This window comes from Acanthisitta chloris, unplaced genomic scaffold (assembly GCF_000695815.1).
Source record: "Acanthisitta chloris isolate BGI_N310 unplaced genomic scaffold, ASM69581v1 scaffold1168, whole genome shotgun sequence".
Taxonomy (NCBI): Eukaryota; Metazoa; Chordata; class Aves; order Passeriformes; family Acanthisittidae; genus Acanthisitta; species Acanthisitta chloris.
The window spans coordinates 82,699-105,910 of record NW_008687373.1 but is presented as its reverse complement, the minus strand read 5'-3'; the positions used below and the strand labels follow the sequence as shown (position 1 = coordinate 105,910).

The 23,212-nt window shown below is 35.8% G+C and overlaps 1 protein-coding gene across 1 annotated transcript in view; it reads right to left on the bottom strand.

Annotated features, from left to right (window-relative positions):
* The window catches only part of LOC103807793 (E3 ubiquitin-protein ligase CBL-B-like), a gene marked incomplete at both ends in the record, with an annotated part of 115,351 nt that overhangs the window by 9,744 nt on the left and 82,395 nt on the right, over window positions 1-23,212 (bottom strand). Inside the window, 7 exon segments of the mRNA XM_009080539.1 lie at window positions 1,854-2,219; window positions 4,756-4,941; window positions 12,789-12,992; window positions 16,732-16,863; window positions 19,176-19,263; window positions 20,799-20,936; window positions 23,184-23,212. The exon segment at window positions 23,184-23,212 is cut by the window's right edge and continues 13 nt beyond it. Of these exon segments, the coding sequence (XP_009078787.1) occupies window positions 1,854-2,219; window positions 4,756-4,941; window positions 12,789-12,992; window positions 16,732-16,863; window positions 19,176-19,263; window positions 20,799-20,936; window positions 23,184-23,212 (1,143 nt within the window).

Sequence of the window (23,212 nt, the reverse complement as noted above, 5' to 3'; positions counted from 1 at the left end):
CACTTCCACCCTGAGTGGGTATTCTAATTTGAGAAGTATTCAGTTCATAGCTTCAACACTGTGCCAGAGGACACCTAGAATGCTACACGAAGGTACATTTGAAGATATAAACCCAGTATCCTTTTAAAATCAGATGTAAAGCTACAGCATTGTAAACAACAGCCTGGTTCCAAGTAAAATTTTGGTGATTTGCCTCAATGCTGATAAAAGGACATTCTAATTATGCATAAGATCATGGACAACTTAAGCACCTTTCATCATGGATGTCAATACCCTTTATCGATACTAATTCAATTTCAGCAATGCATTTTCAAAATAACCAAAACATCCATATTAAAAAAAATAAACTGGAGATAGAAAGGTTAAATAGCTTGTGACCTTGGGAAAAGCAAATAGAGAAAAAAAAATCATGATTTCTAAATACCATGACTTAACCACAAATCCATCTGTCTTAGCACAAGCTATGTAGTGTTCAAGAGAAAAAAAAAAAAAAAGAGCAGCAGCTTTGAGTTAACAACTTCTATGAATAAATTACTGAGCTGCTTTGATAAAACTGATTTAGAGCAGAACTAGGAATTTCTTCTTTGGCCATTCCATTTGATTTTTTTTCAAACCTAAGCCTGTCCAACTGTACATGGTCTTGCAAGTGCCTGAAGATGCTTAAGGCCAGAAGGATTCCCTCTATGCTCTCCTACACAGATATCTTCAAGTAATATACAGAAACAATCCCTCAATTTTTTTTAATAGAAGAAACACCATAGTTATAGACATGCCACTGAGCACAGGAAAACATACTTCTCCCATGAGTGACAAGTAGATGCTCCGTACCCAAACCAGGCTAGACAACCAGTGAAAAGGTTGCAAGTAACAACTCTGAACACCCTCAGCACTGAAAATTGATTATTACACTGGACATTTGTCCAAGAGAAGTCAAAAATTTCTACAGACAAAATACAACAATGTACAACTCCGGCAAGTGGAGTTCTGATTTAAGTACTAAGGAGATAAAAATTCAGGCAAAGATATGCATATTACCATAAACAATTGAAGAAGAAAAAGGGAGTTGCAATGCTAATTGTCCTGAGTAAGGTTTAGAGTACTGACGACAACGCCAAATCAAACAATGCACTACTGGGGCTGTGCCACTGAGCACTTTCAAGGATGCTGCCCATATAGCCAGTGATAAAGATACAACAAATGACCCTACATTTAGCTTAGCTTTGGATGTACTTGTTTCCTCTTTCCTAGGGGTCAAGGCAGGTTAGACCCATTTCATTAGAGTATACTGAACATCATGGCTAATTTAAAGCTGGTTTGAAAATAAAGTTTTACCAATGAACACAAGTGACCTTCAGAATATTTAGCTTTTTATGTTAGTGCACACAATATATCTAACAATTTAAGTGCATTTGTATACATCATATGTTACCGAGTGAAGAGGTTACCAAGTCCTCAAATCACTTACAACAGAGGTAACTGGAACATCTACTATTCCATCAGCAAATGCATACACAGTTTTCACATAAGACACTTCCAAACTGGAGCTGAGAAGCTATATAACAGTACACAGTGACATATTATTGTCATGGATAATTTCCTAAAGAATACAGCAAAACTAGAACTTTCTCTCCAAGACATTTTTGAAGGTTTCATGTGAAAATTGTAACTTAGACCCTCATGTGCTGTTGCTTTGCAAATTACAGTATTTAACTTCTTTATGACCAGCTTATTATTAAGTATCAACAGCAAAGATTCAGAAACAACAGATCAACACTGACCAGTATAAACAGTGCAAGACAGTGCTGCAGTAGGGTATCAAACTAGGGATTCAACATTCAGTTCATCTGAAATACCTTGGCACCTTCTGCAGGCAGCTCGTGACGTCTGTGCTTCCTCATAAATCCTGGATCAGAACTTATGCGGTTGTGCCTTCCATTTATGTTTGAAATTGCAGTCAGTCCTGGTTTGGGAGAAGCATCGCTCCCTACTCGACACCCTACCAACTGACTTGGCCCAAACATGTCTCTGGGACACCAGCCTTCAAGGGGCATTGGCTGGTCTCTGGAAGGCACACTTTCTGGATGATGCAGGTGTCTGCTTATCCTGTTGTCTGGTGGAATTGGAGGAGGTCTCTCTGGTGGGGGCGGTGGAGGATCTCGCAAAGGAGGTGGTGGTGCTGGCAAAGGTTTGTCTTGTTTCCTCACCATACAAGGAGAAGACTAAACAACACAGTAAGTCATAAAAAAAGAAAAAAAAGTTACATGTAGGCACAAATATTTCTGACAATCAAATATGGCTTCAGCATTTCTAACTGAGATACTTTCTTGCCAACACAAGAGTACTTGCAAGTAGGGTAACTGTTAGTCTTGTCTGCATTCTGCAGACAACTTGGCCACTCTTCAGAAAGCATGTCCCCATTTCTGCTGTTGCATGAGCAACCCAAGGAAGGAGTAGAAAGCAGAAAAGACTAACTGAAGCACATTTATTTGACCCATAATTTTTTCCAGTATCCTTTGCTTTGATCCTTTGAATCACTTATTCATCTAGTGAAATGAATCCTGAGGAATGTTTGGAAAAAAACAGACTTCCTGATGCAGAAAAAAACCCCCCAAACAAAATAAACCCCACATCCCTGGGGAATGACTTGGTGACAGCAAATGAGCACAAAAAAGCAATGATTAGGGAGCAAGTGAAAAAAGAAACAGTCACTTCATTTTTAATTATATACCTAGTGATGACTCCAGTCTTTACATGACATGCACAGTTAGAGTGCCTGAAAGTTTTTCAGGTAGCAACATAATTAGTATGTAGTTCTATGTGCAATTAGCTCATCTGCAAGCAACTTTTGCCAGACTACTTCCTTTATCAGAATGGAATTATGTCATAAAGGCTTAAATGTTTTCTAAAATTACCGATACTACTACTAAAAATCTGAAAAGCAAGTTATCAGGAAAAAGCCTTATACAGATAGCCGCATATATTCTCAGAGCAGAAATCTGATAAAACCAAAACATTTTCATTAAGAGTGAATTACTAACAGCACTTCACAAAGCAACACTTGGACCGGGTCTTTACAAACGTTTTATCTCCAGCTCCCATCAGAAATACAAGGAAGATTATTTCCCTTGGAACATGTAATTTTCTTGGACTTTGGGAAGCATGTATATTATCACCACCTTCAGAAATGGAGGTCACAAAAGTTTTAAAGTAAGAGTGGCATTTGCTCTCACTTCACTGGTTAAGCGCAGCAATATTCTTAACATGTTACTTGAATTGAAAATAAAGTTATTCTACCTACAGGTCTATTCATATCAATAGGACAGTACACTAAACAAAGAAGTATTTAATTCAGCTTCTAGTTAAGAAAAATAGTTATTCACACTCTCAAGGCAGGAACATAATATTTTGTGGTCCAGACTTTTTGTTATAGCTTACAGTTATAAATTATAGTTACAGTTACTAACTGCAGAAAAATAGAGATTTTTTTACTGTTTTTGGCAGGACTAAAATGTCCTTTTTTCTTAAATATAAACCTTTATAAAGCATGAAATTATTATTTGATGCCCCCATCCTATTTCCCTTATACCCCCCAAATTTTATTTTTTCTCCAGGAAAGGTTTCACAGAAAAAAGCATTTTCAAAAAATTAAAGCATCATTAATGGTATATCTGTTATGTTGTTTTGGTTTCTTTTAAGAACAAGAACTCTGTAAATATATGCTATTGCAAAATTAAATTTTCAAGAGTGTGGCATATGTTTTGTGTATATCCTCAGTGTGTTATAAATTCTCTTGTGTAACACAGAAAATCATGAAAGACGATTAAAGAAACTATTCAAACTTCTATTTTTTTTCTTCTAGATTATAAACCACTAGAATCTTAAAACGACATTGATTTTCAAACTTGACGTAAAAACTGACAAAAGAAGTAAGGCACTTCATACAGGATTATTATGAGCACACAGGCTTCGAGTCATGTTTTGAACTTGAATTTGAATCCATGATCTAAAAATGAAAAAATTAAATCTAACTCCCTCTATACAGCAGTTGCAACAAAACAATCAACTCTTAATAGAGAGCAACAAACAGTATTTGTTCTCCTTCATGCTTATCCACTCAAAAAATCATTGAATCTTTAGTATCATTAGTTTTACAAAATGCAGCATACAATTTATTAGCTATAAAGTCATTATTATTTCCCCTGAGACTGCAGTCTTACTATATGCCATTTAAAGGTCTGAAAGCAGTGTATCTGCACATATTTTTCTTGTAAGGACACTGTGGAAATTGATCATAAATCATCATGAGAGAAAAACATAATTTAAATGAGATAATGACCTTTAAATCTATTTTCAGGAAACTTTAGTTTCTATTTATTTTCATTAATCAGAGTTTATTACAGAACTGATCCATTACTACAATGTCTTTAAACTTCTGACCATAACCCACTACAATATAATCATCAGACAAACCGAGGTCACGTTTGACCAACACATGCAGCAGAAAGCTTTTAACTACGTAAGGTATTATGGAAAGAGATAAGAGACTGCATCAAAGTGAATCTAATCTAAAGTTTCTCTAAGCTAGAAGGAGTTTAAAGTTATTTTGGGCAGAGCAAACTCCTGAAAAAGGAAATCCACGTGGAAAGTTTTGAAACAGTCCATGTTCTGAAAGAGCCAAACAAGTTCACCTCAAAAACAATCAAACAATTCCTCAAACTTCTTATATCAAGAAATAAAAGGTTCAGTAAGACTTACCTTTGGTGACCCAGTTGGGCTGGCACATGGTGACCGTGCTACTCCCTTCTGAATCAGATCCAGACGAGGAGGTACAGGTGGAAGACTAAGATGTGGGATTTGCAGGGGATCTGGAAGTGGTTTTCTTCTTTGTGCAAGCGGGGAAGATCCTGGGGAAGTCACTGGTGAGTTCTGCCTCTCATTGCACTTCAAGACAGAAAAAAAAAAAAAAATTAAAAAAAATTACCTAATGATCACATACACAACTTGCATTCCACAACTAAAACATTTGATACTTGCCAGATGCTTACTAATAGTCATTTATCATAATGGGTATCTGCTGCTCTTTAGGTTAACAGACTGAATAGGAGCCCATCTTAAAGTTAGTGAAAAAGAAGCCTACAAGTCACTCTGCCCCAAAACTAAGAATCATGCTAACTGGTGGTAAAAATAATATAAATATATATATATTCATTCCAGCCATTTGTACAAAACACAAGCATGAGGAAAAAGCAGAAACATAAATTTTACTGTAGTACTGCTACCCTTTTTATTAATAGAGAATGCTCAATCTAAAATTCTATAAATTACTTTTAAAAGCTGGACATCTATGATACTGCTTGCTAGCTAGAGCTCATTTTCAAATGATACTTCCATATAAAGTAGAACTTATGTCTTCTGAAAACTTACTAATCGAAATCATCAACAAGTCACTAGGCAAAGAAGTTAAATCAGTAAATAAATGAGGAATTACAAAATTAATTTTGGAACTATTTAGTTTATCATTTCAGCAAATATTGAACTAGCACTCACATCCCTAACATCTTCTTCCAGTGACAAATTATGATTTTTTTCTTGACTTGTCCTTTCAAATTCATGACAACCAAAGATCTCAACCCTCAACATTAGGCTCCACCAGTTTTGCAACTACCTCCTGACCCTCATCTGGCACAGTTTTAACATAAACTGTCCCCAACTGTTTGCATAAATAGCTTAAAAGTTATTTCTGTGAACTCAGTGTATGAGTTTCACTACACTGTGAGTAAACCTAGACGTTTGTGCTGTTCTGTGCTTACTCTGACAACTTACATAAGTAGCTAGAAGACATTCACACCACGAACCAGCCTTGGGCCACTTGTGCACTGAGGCACCCTACTATTCTTGTGCTATAGCTTGGTTATGGAGGCTAACAATCTGGCACCTTCTCAAGGCAAGCATAAAAAACTGTTCACGAAAATGCATCCATCTTTAGGCTAAATCTCTTTGATAAAAACTTCCCCCCTCTTTTCATAAACTCTTTCTCACCAATGCTGTACATAGTGATAAAAGGGACAAGACTAGAAAGTTCTTTAACAAGGTAAACCAGTAAACAATTTCCTTTCTTTACATACAATGACTATATTAAAGAAATGGAAAACTTCATAAATTCAACAGCAGATCCAGGAAAAGGATCTAGTGTACTGACTACTTACTCAAGCTCAGTGCACTACAGCTTAGTTAAATATTCTGTTCTATATAATTTGGATTGCTACCAGGTTTCCTTCAAAAATAGGAGCCACCATGGTATTACAGTGCATGAAAAAAATCAAGAGAGGGGTGAGGAGTTGTTGAAGAGCTAGAAGGCCAAGATGCAATACAATTGTCAGGATAATTTTTTTTTTTTTTGTTATTCAGGGTCTTCCCACTTCATCTACATGTGTAAGCTCAGTGTCACAACTAAGCATTAAACTTCAAGAGATTAAGCAACTCAAGATTTGTGCTCTTCATGGCTACCAGAAGTTTCCCAGTCTCTCTTCCTAATGAAGAAGTGGTCAAAATATTCCTATAAAGTGACTTAAATGTAGTTCTTACATTTTCTCTGTTTCCTTTAATGGGTGAATGTCCCTGTCCTTGACTGGAAGATCATAAACTTGAGTGACTGAGGTGCTAAGCCTCCGTGAACATTATGGAAAGTTGGATAACTAAGTTAGATATGTATCTTGCAAGCATGCCTGAGCAACCACAATTATAAAATTAGCTGAATGCCAATTCATTTTCCTTAACAGAAAGTATCTATCAGTTAAAGAGCATAATAAGCATTGTATTGTTTAAGAGAATTAGTTTTCAAAGCTTTGTTATAACTCCACCAAGCATTCCTGATAGCCAAGAGCCACACAATACAACAGCGTCAATGGTCTGATTTCAGCAGACAGAAAATGAATTTATTTCCCAAGTTGACTGAAATAGAACCAAATAAGCAGGTCACACCTCCAAAAAGATACAACTATTTAAATTAAATCAAAGTGCTGTAGATAAATCTCTACATATTATGGTGTTGCACAACATAATGCGTTTCAGTCAGCAGGGAATTGCCCAGAAGAAGTACAAAACAATCTTATATGTAATAGGAGTTGGAAACGAAGAATTAGAAGAATAGAAAATACTGAAACGAGATTACTGGATAGGAAACATTTGTTTAGAATTTAAGATGTTTTAATTGCTGCACCCACACAGTAATTCATGCAATTTCTTCAGAGAGCAACCTGATAGTCTCAAATGTCACACTGCACATAGTTCCAAGAAACCCCAGCTAAGTAAACAACATTGTAGTGATATGATTCTAAGAATATCTGTCTCTGTTTCTATACGGTGACCTTCTCTTACACAGTTCAGCTCTAAAGAATCCTCAGGAAAAATGATATGCTCATCCCTCAGTGAACCTACTAGTCCCATCCATGTCAGATTTCTTTTCTGCTGCCAGCAGAGACAAAAAATCAAGGAAATATTTGCACCCAGTGGGGTTTGAGGCTATTTTCAGATTTTCAGAAACAAGTGGCTGAAAGACACACCTAATAAAGAATTGGTACTAACAAAATTTAGAATAATATGAAAATTCATGCAAAAATTCAAGATTCTTTAAACCTGATGTGTTCTTAAGCCCACTGAAGCAAGGTACTTAATTTATGTGATGACAATCTAGTTCCATATACATTTGGTATTTGGCTATCTCTACCCACCACATTCCATGGATGGTAAAACGCAACTGCCAAAATGAAATGGAAAATTTTCCAAGTGTGCAAAAGGACTTCATTTTAAGTTTATGTCTTATTTCAAAATAGTATAATAATCTACTATTGCCTACAGCCACAATGCTATCACAACATGATGTGGCCCTAGAGATTTCAAAAAGGCAACTGATGACCACCAACAGGTTATAGTGTAACTTATAATGCAGAAGAAAGGAAAGAAACAAAGGAAACAGCTGCAAACAAAATCAGTTTCTCTTCCCCTACAAGGAAGCTTAATCCATATTGCTGCCTGGTGCTGAAGTAATAGAGAAAGGTTTGCCGCGACATACTAAAAATTATGATTCCTTGTTTAGATCCACCAATACTAAAAATATAACAAACTCAAACATACCACGGGAACAAATAGGTTTTCTTCAACTGTGAATATCAGATTCCCATCATATTTCCATGATACAAATCCTGTATTTTTCAACTCATCCTCATCTAACCCATCTAGCTGCATCATTTGATGTGTGTTGACAGCTAGGCCATTAAGATGGCTGCATCTCACGTGACTACCAGGGCATTAACAGATATATACAACACCTTCTCCTTTTTGCAGACTCCCTCAGGATGAAGAGATGTAAAATTTTTCTGTTTGTTACCTACTGGAGATTTCTGTGTATTTTCTATTTGCTGAAAAAACCCCGCAGAACGAGAGAGCACAGCAACAAAAAGATAAAACAAGCAAGTGATTAAGACACAAACTAACTCAAATGAACTGGCAGTGACAGAAGACAGACCTTCAGTGTACAAAGGGGCTCTGCTGCAACACACACAGACCTGTGCAATAAAGATGTAATTAGGGAAAAGAACACAGACTCCTTTGTAACAACATGGACTTCATCTGGTCGGAGTGACTGCTGCCAAGGGAAAAGCAGCTGTGACTTAGTTTGCAATTGTACTGCAGAGTGGACCACACGTGTTATTTCATCAGATGTATTTATTACTGGGATATACTGGTATCAGACTGCTGCTAGCAGTTGTGAATTAAAGAAAAAGCTTGCTTCCAACACTGATTACTGTTTCTAGTCAAGGTTTTTCTGATGGAAATATTAAGAGTTCAACTATTGAATCAAGAGTTTTAGCTTCAAATACCCTTCTGCCAGATAGGCACATAGGAAAGCATACTCAACACAAATCCTAACGAGCGACTCACTGAGGAATATTATCCTGACTGTTAATGTCCTGTTGAAGCAAACTCATTAATTAATAAATTGCATGAGACATCTAAGAACACCCCAGCAGACCTACACAAGAAGTGGACTTTTCATGTCAAAGTACTTCTCTGAAGTTTATTTATTTATAACCAGGTAAGAGAAACTCACATATTCATTATTTCTTGTTAGGATAAGCTGTGACCTAGACAGATTAGTATTATCTGGACTTAAAAATTTATATGAGGACATATATACATCAGTTAACACTGAGGGCTGTAAACATTTTTTCCACAAAGACATGTTTGTTCTCTATTTAATCTTTCTTTTGATCACACAAGAAAATACATGTGAAGGAGGGTGAAGGAGTTAAGGCTGTAAGAGTGACCATCACTCCACAAAGGGAATCAGTAAAATATATTTTTCCTAGGAGAGGCACATTGCCTCCCACCACTTACACATCTTTCAAATATTAATAACTAATCAATTAAGGACTCTCTTGTTGAGTGACATGATTTTAGTAAATTCCCACAAATCAGGTATACCACTAAGAAGGAAGTGATATGTATGAGTTAAGCATGTACTGCTGAAGGGAATATCTGGATACATATCTGAAGTCTTATTTTACACATTCTTGTGGTTTATATGATAGTAAAACCATTATTACTATGCAATACATACCTTTCTCCATTGGAAAAAAAAAGCGGACTGAATAAGAGGGAAATGAGGAGGAGGAGTTAAAACTGTTTCCTCCCACATTTTGAGAATCAAAGTTTTTTCATGATTTACTGAGTTTGACCTAACTCATCTACTGGAAGTAGCCTAATCATGACAAACTATGTCTTTCAGCTTTGACAACATCCTGCAATTATTTTAAAGTAACAGTGAGAATCAAAGTCAGTTTTTTAGGATAGTTAGGAAATTAACTTCACAGAAGACCGAAACTCCTCAGACAAGGTAACTTAATCTAGTTTTAGAAGAAAGTGCTTATGGACAATGTTAATTCACCCTAAGCTATTAAAAACATCATAGTCTCCTATACTACTGGGGCCCTCCTCTTATGTTTTCATGGGATATTATTTGGATCAAACAATTACCTTAGCACTTATGAGTTCAAAATTATTTGCTCTTAACAAGAACTCCTGCACTATCCATTTTCCTTATTTTCTTTCTTTCTTTCTTTTTAAAAGGAATGTATCAAATTTAGACTTGTACAAGGTAAAGTGATAGAGAACTCTTTATTCACTGGGACAATGAAATATTAATCATTACGGAATAATGAACATACTTTGCTAGAGATTCAATTCCCCTCAAAACTGAAAAAAAGTGCAATTTTTAGTATCTACCTGAGCCTGTACTCTGCACATTTTTTAATGTGCATTTCATAACGTGCTTTGCTAGAACAGATTTTATAGAGCTGAGAAAAGGAACATTTCAGGCAATAACTGCATTAGCTAATCTGATACCATGGGGCCGGAAATTGCTCAGCAATGAAACAATTAACAGAGGTTTTTGGAACCACTCTTCATCTTTCTTTCATAAAGAAATATTGGAAGACAATTCGGGGAAAAAAAAATAAGCTGCTTGACGAGGCAGACAAACAGACTAATTGCAGTGGATTTCTCTAAAGCCTCTGTTACAGTTGATCTGCTGCTACTGCTGATTCATACACAACACCTAGCAAGAATGATTCATTTTTCTTAACCTGCATCCATTTACTCATTCCATTAAAAAATGAGTAAGGGGCTTTGTGATTACACTTTTCCTTAAAGCAATTTCAAATCTGAGGTCCTTCAGAGACTTAATTCAGATACCTCTTAGAGTTTATGAGTATGCTTCAAGAATACAGTAGTAAACTGCAGAATTGGTATTTTTTTGATATCTGACTGATTTGAGTCTTTCCACAACACATCATGAAGCCCTACAGTCACTTTCATCAGAACTTCATGTCCCTGAAACTCTCCTCCTTCTAGCAAGTTTAACATCCCAGCTCACCACTAGCCAGATATTCCACAAGCAGATTTTCTCAGAACACCACATAGTCAAGCCAGGCAATTTGAGACAAGTACATCCCATTTGATTTTCAAGGATTAACAGCTTTATGTCATCTATGACAGTCCTTACAATAAAGTAAGAATTGAAAAATTTGTTCATTGAGATTACTAAGTAACAACAGTATCAGCAGGTTGGCTGCAAGAGCTGAACTACTGCTTTTGTCATTTAACTTTCATTGTTTTAACAAATCAAGTTACTACAACACAGTCATTATGGAGTACCATGTTCATATTAACAGCATTAACAACAAACAAAAGAAAATTTCAAAAAGAGTAAAGTTCTCCATAATATCATAGTGAAAAAATAATTTCTTCTAGCAGGTTCCAAAGAAACACTGCTTAGCTGATGAAGACATTACTAACAGAGAGTGTATATAAACAATGCCATATTTCACACAGGAGATATGGTTAAATGCATCACTGCACAACCACTGGTAACAGTTCTAAAAAGAAAACAGTAGGTGAAAATTGCCAAATGACCCAATAGTTCAGCGTTTTCAAGTAAGGACTTCAAGAGGCTGACAAAGGGAGAAAAACTCTGTTCCTAAACTTCAGGAATCATTAGTAGGTTTCTTTCACTTAACAATGAAATTAATGAAACAAAAATAGCCAGGCACAAAAGCACTCAAGCACTTGGTGGATACCGAAAAGAAAGGCTTCTTATAGTAAAGCCTACTGCTCCTTCTTTCGATAAAGGCATAATGCATTTTCGCCTTATCATGGAAGTGATAGTGTTATAAAAGCCCATCAATTCAAGGCTATCTCACAGAGGTCAGGCTGCAGACTGCAATTTAAGTCCAGGCAGGAAGGATAAACTGTTCCCAAGGGTAGACCATGTTGTATTACCTTCACAACACAAGAATGATTCGTAAGACTTAAGAGGTTAGGAAGGACATCAGAAGTCTGTATATTAACTGGAAGATACTCTCAGATTTGAGGGTGAAGCACTCTTTTAACAAATACAATGATAAGGAAATGGATGAGTAAGATGCTACAGAATGAATTCCAAGGCAACTATTCAATTTAGATGACCTTAGCAAAAGGTAAATTCTAGAAAATGCATTGTCTATGACAATATCTATATTCCAGGCTAAAATACAGTAGTGAGAATTATCACCATAAAGAACACTTTTGTTAATGTTAGTGCTTATTTATCAGTGATAAAATCTCCTGTGATACCAGAATTTAATATAGAACACTTTCAAGACTAAACCAGTCCAAAACACAAAGTCACTATGAATAATCTCAAAAACACTTTTCCCATTAAAAGTACCTAATACAAAAAACACAGAAAAAATATCAAAGATGACCCACATGAAACATGATTAAATGCTACGTGTGTGGAATAAGAACTGGGTGCCAAGTCACCGTTAAAAAGTAATAACATTTATAGCCTGTTAAGAAGCTCAAGTTTAAAATATTCTATGCATGTGTACACACAGGTGCACAGAACACTAATAATATATGTATATATGAAACTTTTTGCTCCTTACAAATAAAAGCTCAAGGAATTGTCCATACAGGTAGTTTGTATAAGAGCCTCAGCTGGTGCAAATTCCTGGTTCATCCATTATAAACGAAGTTAGTTCAGTTCACGTCAGCCAAGGATCTTGAATATTTTTTTCTCCTATTCGACCTCAGTATTAATGCTGTAGTGTTGATGCACTGTTTTTTCAACTGTTCAGTGGGTTGCTGAAATCTAGAGCATGAAGTGCAACCTCTCACTGTTTAAAGTTACAGGCAGTTTCATTTACAAACATCTGGTTTTAGCTTTTGTACAGTATTTGAAAACTCACCTTTCTGACTGAAGCCAAACGATTCATCATTAAAGACTCTTCCCTATCATCATCGTCATCCAAGTCCAACATGGGCATACTAAAGCTATCAATAATACTGCAGCACCTGGAGTTTTCATCCCTTGGGTCAAAGGGATCCACAATGATTGGTTCAGTTCCTTTGATTTCACAGCGGCAGAAAGGACAGCCTTGGCCATCAGATTCCTACAGTAAGACAAAAAAGTACATAAATTTTTCAAAATAAAAAATAGAAATAATCATAAAACTAGGGGGGTTATCTTTCTACACAGAAACAGCCTTAACCAGTCTCTAAAAGCTTATAGAGAAGTACTGGAGTAAACAGGAAACAGATTAACAAATATATAACTGCAGTAAATCTTACAATGACTGAAATTTTAAAGCTGTCTCTCTTCAAAAGATGAAGCTTCACTTAAAAATAACTAATCACAATGCAACTATTATCTCTAGAAAGCACCAAAACAGTCTTAATATTACAGGTCAGGAAGTGACACCTTGCCTTGTAGGCTTGCAGTTTTGCTATTTCTTCAAGAGAAAGAAGGCAAGGTGTGTAGACAGTGATAATGCATTTTATTACACATCTTTTATATTAAACATGGAGTATTTCTTTTTCATTTGAAGTTAAGAAATGCAGACAAGCTTTACGACATGCAGCTCTTCCTCTCTGAAAAACAGTTCATCATGGCTGCATCCAGCAATACACGTTCAGACATCTAAAGCTACAAACAGCTTTGACATGTTTAACAAAACAAGACTTCACTACATTTTAAATAAATTATATAAAACAAGGAACTATTTTCACATGTTATCAGAAACAACAACAACTTGAATTTTAATTTCTAACTGGTACAATATGTTCAATGATTTTTCAAGCAGCCATATTAAATTCCTTTTATTTATTTCAGAAATATATTTTTTCCTCTTCAGAAGTATAAAAAGTCTTTAAAGTAGATTTCAGGCTATTAATGAACCAAATATCAGAGAAGTCTTTGAAGCACTTATAAAGAAACATTTCCATCAAGCGGGACAATGTAGATTTGAATTATAAAAATCCAAAAGCCAAACCAAACCAAACCCTAAATCCAGAAAAGCCCTAAAGCTTTGAGAGAACAAGGTAATTTATTGTGAAATCAGAAATCACATTGTGTCACATTTGCAGTCAGGTAGACAAGAGAGCTAAAAAGATATGAATACTAAAATTAATTTTAAACAACCTACCTATGCTGAAATATAATGAAGCAAGCACAGGTTTTTGATTTCTCAGACGCATGAACAGCTTTAATTTTTTTATAGCATTATCTTTATCTTGATACTTGCCAATCTTCCTAAACTGATAGATGATTTTACAGTTTGTAGAAGAACTGTATCCCAAGGCCAGATAAACATAAATGATGTCCCCTGATAGTCATGTCTATTTGCATGGTTAGGACTGGATTTTCATTTTGTATGGAGAAATACATGTACTTTACTTTTAGCACCCCAATTACAAATAATTAGTCAACATGACTACCTCAAAGAGCACCTCCAAATTATATGGTCCTACTGCAGTAACCACTGTAAAGTGAACAGAAGTCCTTCCTTACTCTATACAATCTTAACAGCTTCATTCATCTATGAGGTACAGAGCTTTTAGCTTTCAAGGCTTTCTTGTATCTGTGCTCTCAAATAGTTCTGCATTAGTAGTTTCTGTCCTCTCTTTCCAAAAACACTGGTAACCAATCACAGCAGCAGGGACTTATATTCACCAGTATGAAAGCAACTGAGAAAAGAGAACTGAGATCTGAGAGGTCTACACAAATACACCACCTGTCCATGCCCACAGAAAGGTTATTGAGAACACTGTGAACCTTACAATGCAGCTTATATTCCCATATGCTTTTAGAATCAAGTCCACACATGTAGTTTTCAGAGAAGAATAGATTTCTGTGGAATGACATTTTACTTCTGTTGCATAATACAAAAAGGAAACAGGTAAACCAAGTCTGATTTCAGAGAGTGATCTCCATAAAAGTGAACAACTCAATCATCCTTAGTATTCTATGCAGATCTGATGCTGCTTACTCAATATTTTCTGCTTAGTGAAAACATCTGTATTGGATCTCTTGAGGCATGTCTAACGAGCCATTATGCTGCCAATTAAACATTAGCCCACCAGAAGCTCACAACAGCTGATGCTGTTACAGTGCAGTGTTTCCTCATTGCCTCACCAATTGTACAAAAGTTAAATTTGTAATGAAGCCCGAAATGTACCTGACATTTACAGCTCGTTGCAATCTTCTGATGAAGCCTGGTTTCAAACATATCAGTTCTCTGATCCTAAAAAGCTTTGTTGTCCTCTTCTTGAATCCCTAGCCATGAGCATAAGTACTAAGGACCTTAGCTCAAGACTCCTAGAAGCTTCTCCAGAGTCAGAGCACATCACTGGCACAACACTACTGCACTATGAGACACCCGACAATCAAAAGTACAAACATTTCAGTCCTTCTGCTTAACTCTTACAGCTGAGGGAAAAAGAAAAGGTACAGACCTCAGAATTTTTAAAGTCAATGATTAATGTAGTCAGACTTCTGTGTTTGTCATTCAGAATGAAACTTGAAAGAATAAAGGGTACTCTTGAAATGAGAAACATTGCTCCATCTCAGCAGCTGCTTAGTAGGGCAATAAATATTCTTATTTGGGTATGTCTAAAATGGAATTTCCTCAGAATTTCTGATCTATGAGCAATTTGCAAGACTTGTGTTTGGAGCATCAAGCTCAAATTTCACAAGGAACACAAAATCGGAAACAGAGTACTTCTTTTTCAGCAAGCATTTCTGCTAATGAAACTGAAACTGAAATGATACTTCTGATATATCATGTTGGTTTGCCAGTGATGCTTTCTTAATTAGGTAGAAAATGTCTTCATTAGAGAAGAAAAACTATAGTACTTGAAGACACGTCTTAAACATGAGAATGAAAACACATTAACCGAGACAAAATCATTCAAAACTAGAGTCAAGGATTTGTTTTACTCTTCTCACTACATTTGTAAGCAAAGACTGGTGCCTAACTGTGGAATAGAGTCCTGTCTGAGAATTGGATGACCCTTAATTCTCCCCACAAAATATAAATATGAAAAAAGACAGGGACAGGGAGGAGGCACAATTGATGCAGTTTGAGAAGCACTTATTAGGAGAAAGTCTGAAGTTGTAAAAAGGAATGACCTCTGCCTTTGATTTTACTTTTTAGGTCAAATACTTGTCAACTGTGCTGAACCAAAAGTACCAGTCCTCCCATTTCCCACAGACTGGTATACCCATGAACAAGACGGACAAAATACACCAGCCATTGCCACCAGGAAGTCTCTGAGGTTTTTGGATATTCTGAAAATGACACAGAGAACAGTTTCCTCTCCATTCAATCTCTTAGCCAAACAACCATCTAAAACTAGGTGGTTTAGACCTTTACATGTTGTTAATGTGAAACACGGGAATCCTAAGCTTACTTTTCCACAGGCCATTTCATGACTTGTACTACTGACTGAATCCTTCTCCCATCAAAAACACCTCTTCTCATTATAAAATGCTGTCTAGTCAGTTACCATTCCCAGCTGCTGCCTGTCCTCTTTTGTGCTTTTTGAATACATCATGAAGCGACCTGGGTGGCTGAATTGGCATCAAATGCCCAACTGGCACTGTCTGAGCAGGTACTGCACTCAGCAAATAGCTTCCACTCAGCAGCAGTCAGCAAATAGCCTGGCAAGACTACAAGTCCAGTCTGTAAACTCCTAGAGCTTTATTTTTCACAGATTTTTGGTCTTCAAAATAAAAAGATTTGCCATTTTAAATATATACGTCCTTGTACCTGGAAAACTAAACATAGGCCCACACAGTAAACAGGAATGTATCAGACAAATCCATCCCCTTCTCCACTAACTGAACAATACCTGCCACGCTGTAAGACAAGAAGTGCACATAAGGTGTCCACAAGGCTCTATCTTCACATCCTTGTCATTCTCTGCGCAGATTTTACACAGCTGAAAAGTGGAACCCATTTCACAGTACAGCTCATACTGTTCCTGTAACAAAAGAAAGCCAAATGATTATTTCTTTCCTGTGATTTGTTCACAAAGAATATGCTTAAGCACCAGTAGTGACAAAAATTTCTCCAAGTGCCATGTTTACCAAATCACTTTACTTTAAATAGTCAAGGAAACTCTTGCTATTCATCTATTTAAAAGCCACACTAAGGTTACTGAAACAGTTCACTTTTTTGCTTCTTCAAACCTATGATACACTACAATTCATGTCACAAGACATTTAAAATAACTGTGGCTATTGGGTTGGTACAAACCTCTCACATGTAACTACTATACAAGGCAATACATCCTGCTTTTTCTGGGTTGCAGTTAAGAGGAAGACAATGAATGCATGGTTCTAAGTGAGAAATTAAGTGATGAATGGGAACAAATTTGGGATTTCCTTTTCCAGGTATGGGTGTAGGACTAAGGAAAACATTGCATTGAAAACTGAAAAGCAAGCGGGCTTTCTGCCTACAGTGAGGATGTAGTATGGTTAAGTACGCAACCCTTTGTGAAGGAATTATGGCAAGAATACTCCTCAGGATAACACAGCAAGAGTAATGCACAGATCACTTGGTACCACTTTGTACCCATACAGGACTCACAGGAAGGTAAAAGAACACTTTCAGGAGGAATAAATACTATACAAAACTTGAGTCCAGAACAGTTTTCTAGAATTAGGTTTTGTTGGGGAACTGGCAATTGAATGCATTTGCATAGAAATAAAGCTTTTTTTAGTCTTGAAAAAACAAAATATTGAAAGCTTAAAATAAGTAGAATCCAGGTCACAGGAAAATAAGCAGCTACTGCTAAGTAAAAGGAGAGGCTAAGAAAAAGAGAAAATAAAAGACAGCTCATATCTGAGTCTGTATGTACTAAAGATGCTTATGGTAGAACTCTAGCAAAGAATCCATCTGCAGCAATCTAGCCCTGCAGCCACTTTCATACCATCTTTTCATAGTTTAGTGACAGCTTTAAGCTGTCATAGATATAGCTTCAGTTATATATTATTTAGGCACCATTCACATAATTCAGCCTGTTGAATTACCATCAAAATTAGCTAATGATGTTTTCACAGCTACAAATTCAGAAACAACCGGATTTATTCAATGGATTCAAAATACAACATGATTGACTCGTGAAGAACAAGGTGATCACTAAGAATGTGTTCTTCTTTCCTTGGGGAAAAAAATGGAGATATGGATCTAGAACATTGCTCTGTGCAACACAAACACCTGATAGCTCTGCATTAATCTTTCATTATTATTATAAGACTTCACGGAAAAGAAGGAAGTCAGAGATGTGGATGTACTCAGATTTTCTTCAGGTAATTACTTTTAGGAATTCTCCTACTTATAAACCAGATATTTTCAAATGGTATTCCTGATAATACCATATAGATGGTAAAGAACACTTCTTCTCTAAAATATTTTTGGAAGTGGAATGCACATAGAACACTCAGAAATACAAAGATCTGGCAGATCATCCAGTCTGCTCTAAAGAAATACAAGACCATCTGAAACAGTATGGCTTGCATCTAGTCTGATGTCTTTCCTTGAACATATATCCTCAAGTCTTCCAGATGCTTTTATCAGGAAAAATGTTTCACCAAGTATGCCTTAACCTCCTAGTGCTAATTTCAGCACCATTTTTAATCAAGCATTTGTTTTGTGGTGGCTGCTTCCTACTACTTGACTATCAAACATCTGCACGTTAATCACATCATCCCTCAACAAGACTATTAGCACAACTACATAATCTAATTTTCTCCACAATTGTTTGTGAAGTGACTCTGTTTAGGCATTTCCGTTGCTTTTAGTTGATTTCTCTTTTAATTTGCACAACAGACAAAAAAGAAAGTAGAGAGACCCTGGAACTGCTATCTTTGTGATGTATGAGCTATACTTTTCTTTCTGGACAGTCAAACTACTATTCCTCTTTGGGCTTCAAAACTATTATTTGATCCTGATTTTGTTTCTATATTCCCATCTGCTATTAGCAAGGAACACACAAGCTACATAAACCTGTAACTTAAGTATCAGAAAAATCTTAATAATCATTAACACATTTATCACTTGGAAGAGACTTACAATGAACAAAACTTTCCAAGATGCGCTTGTCTGCATCACCATCAGCTCTACAGTTTAAAGGATAATTACCCTGTTCTTCATCTAAGCCCTTCTATCAACAACATATTTTTACTCTTATGAACTTATTACTCACATTTTAATAAAAGCTTATTATCACTTGTAAATGAGATACTAAGCAAAATGAAGATTACAAAACAACTGACAAACTCTGCAACATACCTGTGTGACTTTTATGTGATCATGTGGTGTGGGTTCACATAATCCTGTCAAATCAGGATTATAACTTCGTCCATCTGGGAACAGATAGCTGCATCACAAGAAGACTGTTACAAATGTGCACATTTCTTTAGCTTTATTACTTACATCATACCTAAAAAATTTCAGTGGGGCAGAATAAGTTACAGTAGACACTAACTAGAATGCATCATCTTTCCTTGTCCATCTTTTTTATCTCTTGGGTGCAACTGAATTGCTACATATGCATTTTGACATGTGCTCAAGCCTATTTATAAAAGCACAGGGAAGATTTTGCCATCACATGCATAGCTACCACCAAAATGCATCCAAGCCTTGATTAGCAGATAATTTTCTGGGGGTAGCTCAATAGAATATTATTTTAGATCTGCATTTCACAGTAAGCTTATACTTACATATGTTCCTAGTTGTTTCTCCACTGAGAACATCATGCTCAGGGACTCTATATGAGTATTTCAAGTAAAGCAGCAGAATAGACTATGACACCCATTTGTATATATCTGTGGGTATTATGATACATCTAAAATACCATATATGTGCATATCTGAGTATATTATCTACACTGAGGGTCCATGATGCAGACTGTACTTTAAGGAAGAACTGATGGGGTCATATCAATCATGTGGGAAATTAACAATAGGTTCAGTGATATTAACAGTGACCCTAAATTGTTCTATATTCAGATTTATGCTAACCGTAACTTTGAAACAGTTTTTTGAAAGTCACAAGTTGTTAAATCACATGATTAGAAAGTCGTATTTACATAAGGTATAAAATCTTCACCCTGCATTAAATATTCGCAGCCCTAGTTTCTGTTTGCTTGATTTTTGTCAAGGAGAAACACTACCACTCTGAGTCTGCTTTTATTACAGGTATGAAATCATCATACCTGGAAAAAAAATTACTAGACTGCTCAGGACTGAGGAAAAACTGCAAGACTGCAAAGGATTTTTAAATCTTGTTTTTGAGGATTGATCAATTGCCTTTCTTTTCTATTTCACATTATGATTATGTGGCTATACCAAAACATGTATCCCAGTGAAAAGATTCTGACAAAAGATTTGTCTGTTACTTCAGCCAACCCAGTATAAATGTATTGCTTCTCCCTATAAACTTACATTCTCTAATAATTATAAATCTTTTCAGTAAACTATTAGAATGTGGAAAATGTTCTGGCTGAGCAATATATAAAAAAGCAATTACATAGCTTTCAAATCATTGTCCAGAGTTAGACACATGAGTAACTGGCAATACTAACTGTTCAATAAGCTTAAGTGCGTTTGGGACTCTTGTGGGGTGGGGGAAGGAAGGATCAATGCAACAGCTGTCGGATTTTATTTTCCCATGGAATTTATCTGCTATGAGATACGACTTTGGTTAACTTTCAGTAACTTAGGTTAATGGAATTAACTCGAAACAAGTGTTTTTCAATCGAATAAAAGGGATGGTCCTCAAACTCTGAAGGAATGCTAAACACCGTATCCATAATATCTTTTTAAAGATCTTGAATAACTACCCCTATAAGCATTAGAAGAAAAAGGAAATCAGGATTTCATACCTATGGTGACTACAGGAATTTGTACTTACAATCCTTCCCGACTGCCATCAATCAAAGCTTGAAACAGAGGCTTATTGTGAGGTATGGTCTGCAGTATGTTCCCATCACCAGTCACATACCCAATGGCCCACTGTCCCAGGCGAGTGCAACTCAGTCTGAAAATGTAGCTTGATAAAACAGAATGAATAAAAAGTCAGTGTAAATCAGAGTTCAGGAAAACAACTGAAGAGAGCAAGGATGGCCTCTGGTTAAGACACTGAACTAGGTCTCTGAAGATTTGGGTCAGATTCCCAATGCTGTCACGTGTTCTTTGCATAACCTCATATAAACCTGCATCTTTTACTCTGTCAGTTTCTCATGGGCAGAAGTAACAGTTGTTCCCTACCCCCAACTTTTCATCTGCTTGCTCTTTAGTTCTCAAAGTGAAAGCTGCACATTCACTGTGAACAGTCACATTTAGATATGCTCATAAACCTTTTCAAGAACACTGTATTATATTAGCAAATTTCCATAGCTGCAACATATACCTTTTGTGAATGGAAAGGGAAATATAAAGTATCTTTAGATGCCACAGAAATGGGAAAGATGAATGAAAAAACCTGCTCGACTAGCAATGTTAATTTTGGGTGAACAGAAGACTATCACCTGTACTTCAGCAAATACCAGGTACTACTTACACAACTAGACTTAAATTTAAATAATTCTGTGTGTTAGGGGTGATAGCTGGGAGTATAATATTGACAGAGCACACAATCAGAAGAAAAGGAAGAATATAGGCAGCAGTTTCTTACTAAAAACTCTAGTTCACGTCAGGCACCATCTCATATGCAAAAAGCTCACTCAGAAAAGCATCCCACAGTGAAATACCACAAACTATTTTATATTATACAGCATCTTTTCTTAATTATACATCAATATTTTATTTCCTTCCAAACTAATATGAGAAATCTAAGCCCCGCTGAAGTTTGGCAGAGCTCTTACAACCTTCAGTAAGGCCCACATTACATTGAAGTAGTAACTATTTATTTGAACAGAATCTTGTAATTTTCAGGATGTTTTAGTCAGATTAAAGAGGCAATTTTACTTCACATCTCTTTCACATTCCAGCATTTTACCTAAGCAAGTCAGAAAGTAATTTTCTGATATTCAATAGAAAGCTATCTTAAAACTAACTCTCTATTTACAAGGAACATAAAAGCAACTTTGGATAATTTCTCTACCACAGAATCAGGACCAATAATAGACAAAATACTAAGTAAAGCAGCTACTCTCAAAATCAACCTTGTTATCTGACTTCTGTAGCAGTGTCCATGAATACCAAGCTAAAAATCAGTGTTATTCTACTGGAACCACAAGACTCTTGTATATATGCACTTGATCATTCAGGTAACTTAACAACATACAGGATATTATTTGCTAAAAATCCGTAGAAACCAAGTAGAATACAGGTGTAACTTGCTAGACTTTTCTAATGAGTTTCAAAACAATGTAAAACTACGTATACATGTGATTTTGCAGCAAATTTAGATGAGAAGACATTATGGTAAAAGCTTTAGAACTGTAAAATAGAACTGGCAAAATAAAAGGTAATTAATATAGGATTAAATCTATTAATGAAATTCTATTTCTCCAGTCTGAGTGAAGGAAAAAAACAGGACAACAGTGGCATAAATGGAAAAAGTTCGGTTTGAATAACTCACTATGTATAGCATCACATAGAAATTATTAAAAAATTCTACATGTCATTATCTTTAATCTGACTTATTCATTCCCTAGGTGAAAAGCTTATGATAAAGAATAATTACTGGCAAATTAAAAAAAAAGAACAAAAAAAGAACACATAAGCACTGATTAAATTCATACCTTGAATGTACTACCATTAAAGATATCACGATGGCTTTTACTTTACTATCAAGTAAAAATTCAATGGATATATTGAAAAGCAAATTATTTTTTCAAATATGCTTTTCAAAAATGCATTGCTGGTTGAACCTAATCCAGAAGAAGAAACGAAAAGCAATATATTTTCAACTTCCTTCTATTTATTTGTACTTATTTAGACTTTAGTGTGCTTCACAGCACTGCGTAAGAATTACAGCCTAAAAACCAGATGATGGTTACAAAATCCCTACGTCTTAAAATCCAAAAGGTTGGCATTTTTGGAATGTGGAGTTCTGAGCTTTAGTACTAAACTACTTGGAAAAATACATTTTGACCTAAATAAAATCACGAGTGTAAAAAAGAGACCTTCTGATTCACTCTGTTGCAACAAAGAAGAAAGCCAAAAATTCACTCCTTCAACACTGCAGTGTGTGTTAAGTAACACGCAATATAGAAGTATGAACCTAGAATAATTATGTAAGCTCTGAGACAGCAAGTGTATCTGGAAAGCAATAGGCAGCAAAGCCTCTCACCTCCCAGGCTTTGTGCTGTATTTCTGCAG